This window comes from Gopherus flavomarginatus, chromosome 9 (genome assembly GCF_025201925.1).
Source record: "Gopherus flavomarginatus isolate rGopFla2 chromosome 9, rGopFla2.mat.asm, whole genome shotgun sequence".
Classification (NCBI taxonomy): Eukaryota; Metazoa; Chordata; order Testudines; family Testudinidae; genus Gopherus; species Gopherus flavomarginatus.
In genome coordinates this window covers 87,163,392-87,171,049 of record NC_066625.1, presented here as the reverse complement: position 1 = coordinate 87,171,049, position 7,658 = coordinate 87,163,392, and the positions used below count along the sequence as shown (strand labels likewise).

The following is a 7,658-nucleotide window of genomic DNA, read 5'->3' as shown; positions in this document are numbered from 1 at the left end:
CCCATAATTATCTTGATAATCTCAGATTAAGGCCTGGAAGTGTGATGTAATTTTAGGCAGCCCTGTTTTTTAAAGTGCACTTTGTGTAGTAAGCATATAAAGGGTGGAGCTGAACTGCTTCATTCTGGTTTAATGTAAATAGAGCTGTAGAATTAAAGTATTTAAAATTGAATTAATTTGATAAAAACTGAAGGGGCAAGATTACTGGTGTTCTGGCTTACATCACTGCAGTATTGGTTATGCAAATATATTTAGATTCTTTACAAATCTAGTTTAGAAAAAACAATGTCCAGTCACCTTTTTTTATCAAGATCAGATTTTTTTTTTAAAAAGACATATTAAGTAGTTTACCACAATACAATCTTCAGTCTTTCAGTAAGAATACAGTAGTTAACCACGTATAAAACATCTTAAGTCGGCTCTGCCAGTTTCACTTTAAAAATCAGTGTTAAATTTTAGTTGAGGTATAGTTCAAATTAGCAAAAGCAGAAAACATTAAAAATGATTTATCAGCTAACACAATTTAAAATTGTGCAAAGCTGCTTAAGTAGAGCAGTGCCAAATACTAGTTCATGCTCGGTTACCAGCTGAAACATCCAGTAGAGCTAAGTCTCTAATTTCCTCAAGCAGTTGGTACAAGCTAACTCCCTTTGTTTGGCAATACTCCTGATATTCTTCCCGAATTACTTCAACGTTTTGTTTTTCCTGGGCAAGTTGAGCTTCCTCAGCAGATCTGGTTACTTCTTTTACTAAGTCAGCTTTCAATACTTGGGAATTCTTCTGGTAAAGCTCTGTGGCTGTATTCCTGTAAGGTATGTTGCTAATTATTTCAAGCTTGATGGTGTCAGGATGGCAGCGTGAACTCTGCACAGATATTTTTACCTTAGAAACAAAAGTACACAATGTTATTTTTCCCCTCATTTGTGCTCTGGTACTTCCCTTAGTGAATTTATTAAGACTTACTGTTATATGGTCAAACAGACTCAATGTAACAGATTCTCCAGCAACTGTTGTGGAAGTAATTCTGTTCTGAAAACGCTGAAGAGAACCAGGCTTCCATACACAACTGCCATCAGACTGACAGGAGATGACCAAACCCTCCTTGTTTTTCAGATAAGCAGCACCTTTAATACCATACCTACAAGATGCCAAGTGAAAATACAAACGTGTTTTGAAAAACAATATTATGGTACCATTAAGAACTATCAACAATTTTAGTGATTTTAAACCATCCCCACACCCAGCAGGAGGAAGGATTAAATCTATATAAATAATACTACAGAATAGGAATGTATTGTATCTTGATCATAATGCCCCTTAACATTTCAGGTATAGTGACAGTGAGTTTGAGGGAAGTTATTTATCAAGCACTGACAATGTGCTAAGTGTCAGTCATGAAGAGAGCCCTCTGTCAAAAAATTACAATCTAAATACAAAGAGCAGGCAGTTGGGAAGGGGAAGAACAAAAAAAGTAAATCAAGATATTCCATAGTTATTCTGCATAGCTCCCCTCTATTTAACCAGTGCTAAAGTCCACCTCACCACCCAACTCAGACACCTCTCAAGATGCTAATCAGAAGCATAAGTCAATAGAAAGCAGGGTGGCCCTGCTATGTTAGCAGCACAAGCTGCCCTTTCCTGCTATTTGGGGACTGGAGAAATCTCTCCTTGTGAAAGGTAGGGCTGTCCAACCTCTGCGCAGAGCCAGCTACTTTTCCCAACTCGTTCAGTTCAGTATAGTTTGCTATACTACATGCATAACACGTTCAGTAGAATGAGAAGCTATTTTAACAACTAATTTCAAAGATCAGAAATTCAAGATTAAAAATGTGTCATGTAAGAGCTCTTTGGCTGGTATCTCCCCAGCACATGATGCTAAAGTACCATCACTTACAGAAACCCGATCTATAATTATGTTAGCATCATGGAAGCAATTCCTCTGGGTGCTGCTACCCCATCTGTTTGGCCATGAAAGCTGAGCCATAAATGTTCCCAACCCATACAATGTTCCCACATATACTCACTCTCCCCATCAGCCCCCTTTTTATCCTCAGACACAGATGGGATGCTATTAAAATAAGAAAAATAGGGTACAGCTGGTATCAACCCTAGCCCTCTACCCCCAAAATCTAAATGCCCCTTATGTTAAATAATGGGGTGAAATTAATGCAGTGCAAAGTAGAGGCAGCTGGTGAATGCACAGTTTTAAACTTCTTCCTCCAGGGAACAGAGGTGTCCTTTTTTCAGGTAACTAGCCAATTTCTACTATAAAAAACACTCACTTAGTTCTAAGTAGACCAAATTTATTTTGTTATTGAAAATTAATTTTAAGTGGCTGGTAGGGACACAAATTTCAATTAAAAGGAAGCTGGGCAATAAGAGGGTTAAAAACAGTCATTTAAGGTCAGAAATTAAGAATTCAAAATAGATAAATACAGTGTATATATCATCCCCTTTTTCTTCCTTTTAGGAACTTTTATGCTTTTTAAAGTCAAGGGCTAGAAAACCATTGGGCCTAAATTATTAAAAAAAAAAAAAGTTAAAACTAAGCCATCTTCCAACAACGAACTAAGCTGTAGTCAGCTACTGCTGCCTTTCTCAAGAACCACACATTTCCATAAATGCAGCAGGAACACACCTTGCTGTATCTTATTTCTTTACCAACTGCAAGCCCTGACTTACCTTGGTACAAAAACAAGTACCCCATTTGTTCGAATGGAGTAAATAACACCATCTGCTGTACAGCGCTCATCTCTTTCAGAGACTTTGTCTTTGAAATACATACACTGAAAAAGCTCCGTAGACTGTTTCTGGGCATGTTGTGCAGCCTGTCAAAAGAGTGCCCCATAAAAAGACTTTAGAAAGATGTTAAAATAAAATGTTCCAGAAGAAGCTTATTTAACTTCAGTAATTTTAAGTCTCTAGAAAGGTCATGCCACTATTTATTTAATTTAAGTTTTACAAAAATACACCTTCAAGGACATCTTACATTATAACTCCTGGAAGAAAACTGGCCAAACTCTTCAATTTTATAATTTTCATACCTTTCTGTTGCAGTTATCTTAAAGAAAGAACAGTATTCAAAGACTAAATACCTTAAGACAGACAGCTTTGCAAAAGTTAACAATATCATTTACAGTGCAAACGCATTATGAAGTACTTCTGAAATGTTGTACTACCATCTTGTACAGGGCTGAGCAGTCTGTATTTAACAATGTCTCTTATAGAAACTGAAATAAATGGAGTGTTAACCAACCGAAAGCAGCCCCAGCCCCTACAGTAACATATGCAAAACCTGCAGCCATATATCCACAGGTATACTAATCAGTACCCTCCTATAACACCCTTCAAGCCCATGGATCCTACGCATACCTCATCCAGTGCATTAAATGCCCCAACAACTATGTGGGTGAAACAATACAATAACAAACTACATTCTCAAATGAACTCACACAGAAAAATGATAAAAGACAAAAAACAGCCGATCTCCTATGGGCAAACACTTTTCACAAAATGGTCATTCCATATCTGACCTCTCAGTCCTCAAAGGAAACCTGCACAACACCATCAAAAGATGAGCCTGAGAACTTAAATTCATAATTCTACTATACACTAAAAACCAGGGACATAATAAAGACACTGGATTTACGGCTTATTACAACAATCTGTAACCAACTAACCCACACCTTTGTCCTACAGAGGTGTTAACTACCCACTTCACCTTGACTGGTCTCTTACATCATGTTAATTCCTTGTATGTGCCATCTTTTATTTCAGTATGACACTGAGCACCTTTCCCAGACCTGAAGAAGAGCTCTATGTAAGCTCACAAGCTTGTGTCTTTCACCAACAGAAAATGGTCCAATAAAAATTATTACCTCACCCACCATGTCTCTTTATTGCAACACCATCAGGCCTCTTTTGGTTCTCCAGCAGTAAAGCTCAATTTAGGGCTCGTCTACACTTGGAGCACTGCATCTGTGCCACTGTCACACTTAAGCATAGACACACTCACTACAGCAACAGGAAGGGTTCTCTTGTCGCAACAGTTAACCCACCTCCCCAAGAGATAGGAGCTAGGCTGATGGAAGAATTCTTTCATCCACCTAGCACGGTCTACATTGGGGGTTAGGTCAGCAAAGCTACACAGCTCGGGCGTGGATTTTTCACATCCGCGAGAGATGTAGTTATGCCAATATAAGTTCCCAATGTAGACCAGCCTTACTGTCATGTCTACACTATAAACTTTGGTCAATGCAAGTTATGTAGGCATAAAGCCACCACAGTTAGTATATGGCTTGTGTGCAGGCATACTTGGCTCCTTACACTGGCGCTGCATGTACTCACCAGGAGTGCTTGTGTTGACATAGTGCAGTGCTCGATGGCTAGGTATCCCAGTGTACAACCCACCACCATCCAGCACACAGTCTTTTGGGAACTTTTAGCAATGCATGTGGGGCAGAAATGAGTTGCGCACTGGTGACTAGGAGCCAGAGGTCAACTTCTCAGTGTGCAACTGTCTCCATGCACTCCCACTGCATCAGTCTCAGTTCATCGATCACGGCTCAGTGCTGCTTGCAGAGGTGGCAGTACTGCATTGCTGTAATGGGGCACTTCCATCAGTGGTACAAATTTAAGTGTAGACACACGCACTCCTAGGTCATTGACCTAACTTTGTAGTGTAGACCAGGCCCCTTCACGCACATCACAGCTTTAAAAAAAAAAATTAATGATAGTTTATTTAGAGTGGGGAAATCCATATCAGATCCTTTTCCTTTCTGTTTGCAGAGAGAAGCCACTATCACCAACTCTACTCCCATTATTTCCTCCATTATGAGCAAGGGATGGGAAGAATTAACAGGTGGACTAGGCCAGTACAGCTGGAGCAGAAGCTAAGTACAGCCGGTAACTGGTCCACTAAGCAGCTCCAGCAAGCTCTTATTTATTTATTTATTTATTACACATTAAAGCATGTTAGGGTCTACACAGGGACCAATTACTGCACATTAGTGAACTTTAGAAATCACACACTGATGGTGTGCATTACCGCACTATGAAGATCAGCCCTTAGGCTACTTTTAGCTAGCTTCTGCTGCAGGCTCTGCTGATGACACAGTCTTTGCAGAGGTAGAAGGGGCTTCCTGTCCCAGAGAGAGGGAGAGTCTGCCTCTGCAAGATGTCCAAAGCAAAAAGTGTAGCTAACATCTATGATTTATTCTCTCTGACCCTCCCTTTTCATAAGTGATGCAAGTCCAGCTACTCTTTAAACCTAAATTATTTTTGTCTCTTGAAGATCTTATCAAACTCTGTCCCTACAGATTTACAAATTTGGCAGCTGCTCTGTTAAAAACTCAATACAGGAAAATTTACTTACATCAGCAGAACTTGCCTGACCCAAGTCAGGCCATGAACTGGCAAAAACTTTTATTTTTAAATGAAAAAAAAAGTCAAGCACCAAGTTCTAGCAGGAACACCAAAAGATCTGGAAGGTTAATCCCCAAATTTTTATCCTAAGGTTGAAGATAGCTACATAGTCTCAGAATCAAGCTGTACATTTTTGAACATCAAAACTTCAGTGAAAAAAATCACTAAAATTTGGAGAATAAGGGTTTTTCAGGTCTGAAAAACATTAGAGAAGGAAATGGAAAAACTCAGAGATGCCTCAAAGAAACTGAAGTATTGTTAACCTTCTTAAAATAAGTCATTAATTTTTAGCACTAATACAATAGCTGAGAAAGGAAGCAACCTGGTTAACGAAAGGCCACAGTATATTCCTTAGATGTGCGCATGGCTTTGAGAACAAAATGTAGCCCAATGGTACCAATTTTTTCTCAGCTGTGGCAAGAGGCACACAGATCGAAGACTCTTAGCCCTCCAAAATCAAAAAATATTTTGTTATTTTCAGTCCAAACTTTAGCATCTCCTGCCATCAAGGCTGCTTTCAGCACTGGCAAAACTGGGCCAGCTTCCCTACACAGTAGTTCCTGTGTTGTCAAAATACTGTGGCTCAGGCTGAAGCAGAGAAACCCTAAGGGTGGTAAGGATTTGAAAAACACAAACAACTCCAGAGCCTTCTTTGAGAAACAGGATGTTTAAAAAAGGTTGGGGTTTCTTGTTAACCATTTAAAAAAAGGAATTACTATTTAAAATTTCTGTAATATCCCTCACTGAATAAGCACATACTGCAAGTTCCTGTATACTTCAAGTGTAGTAAGTACCCCGCCTTTCTCATGCTTCACCGCACACTCAAGAGGACTCGAACTTTGCACACCTGGTTATACATTTTCCTGTTCTGCCTCAGTGTAAGCTGTAATGACAATTTCAAGTTTTTTACTTGTATTCCTTTGATTATGGTCTCACTTTACACTAGGATTTAATTATGTTTAATTATTAATTAAAAGACTAATTTTACTATGTGTTACTGTAGTACCCAGAGGCTCCCAATCAGGATCAGGGCCCATTGCACAAGGTGGTGTTCAAACACATCTGAAGACACAACTGCCATCCATCTTACCCTGTTTCTGTTGTTGATGTGTCTACACAATTCCTCAAGATCTTTGCTGCTGAACAAATTAGCCGTAACATTTACTTTAGTATCTTTTAAAGTGGCAGCCATTAGCAGTCTGTGGACAACAATATCAGCATATCTTCTAATTGGAGAAGTAAAATGCGTATATTTATCTAGGGCAAGTCCTAAGACAAAGGGAGACAGTGACAAAAAAAATAATGTAAATAAAAAAACCACATACATGGAAGTGCACGTGCATATACACACACATACACACACACACACCCACACACACCAGGGGTAAGGTACCATAATGATGGAACTCTTCTTCGGGGCACGAACCAGTCGAGAAGTACTGTGCATTAGACATCGCCTGAGTAGCCATGGACCGCAGTAATTTATTCACAGTTGGATCTAAGGGATCATCTGCTTTACTCAGAGAATCAGCCAGTGCTTTATTAGACCTACCAAAAACAAACCATTAATTCGTAATTATGCTGTCCCTGAACATTAGAGCATGTGATTAAACAGCAGCAAGGGAATACACATTCAAGTAATAATCAGATTGCATTCTGCATAGTCATTAATACTTCTATACCAAAAACTGTAGCAGCACCTCTGCCCTAGAACAGTATTCTTACTTGAAAATGCCAAATTTCATTTAGTTGCTCTTCCTCTTATGCATGCCATGTGAGGGCCAGGCAGGACTGGAGCATGGGGGCTACTCTATTTTTATTTCGGTGAGGTTGCCCAGTTATGATAAAATGGACAGCAGAGCTTGTTTCACCCACTCTACAAGCACTGGTCTGCAGTGTGGGCCACAAATGGCAGGAGGGGTAAGCTGCACCCCACCCATAAGGACGTAGTTGTGAATACACAGTTATTCCCAGGAGCTCCGGAAAGTACTTCCCTTAGTGCCTCCCTTGGAGTCACACTGGTCCATACCACGACCTTCACAGGTACAACCTTTCCCTAAATTTTAAATACTAACTCATATTCTACTGAGTCTCCTGTACTCAAACCAGGGCAATCCCTCAGATTGCTACCAGAGGAACTAGGAAGCAACCAAAGCTAGAACTGTCTTAAAAATCAGAGTGAACACAATTTGGCCCTTCCACACTGACTGGACAGAATGTTAGGACACATTTAC

General features: G+C 39.6%; 1 protein-coding gene across 4 annotated transcripts in view; it reads right to left on the bottom strand.

Annotated features, from left to right (window-relative positions):
• Nucleotides 1–335: 335 nt before the first annotated feature.
• Nucleotides 336–7,658, bottom strand: part of DIS3L (DIS3 like exosome 3'-5' exoribonuclease) — a 29,139-nt gene continuing 21,816 nt past the window's right edge. For 2 of the 4 annotated variants that reach the window (XM_050967546.1, XM_050967549.1), the window contains exons 13-16: nucleotides 6,818–6,972; nucleotides 6,515–6,693; nucleotides 2,683–2,828; nucleotides 336–1,138 (exon numbers count right to left, since the gene is read on the bottom strand). In XM_050967546.1, coding sequence (XP_050823503.1) covers nucleotides 571–1,138; nucleotides 2,683–2,828; nucleotides 6,515–6,693; nucleotides 6,818–6,972 — 1,048 coding nt within the window. In that variant the 3' untranslated portion in view covers nucleotides 336–570. Of the gene's footprint in view, nucleotides 1,139–2,682; nucleotides 2,829–4,347; nucleotides 4,712–6,514; nucleotides 6,694–6,817; nucleotides 6,973–7,658 lie in introns of those variants that run through there. The other 2 variants (XM_050967547.1, XR_007776285.1) reach the window with 2 other exon arrangements.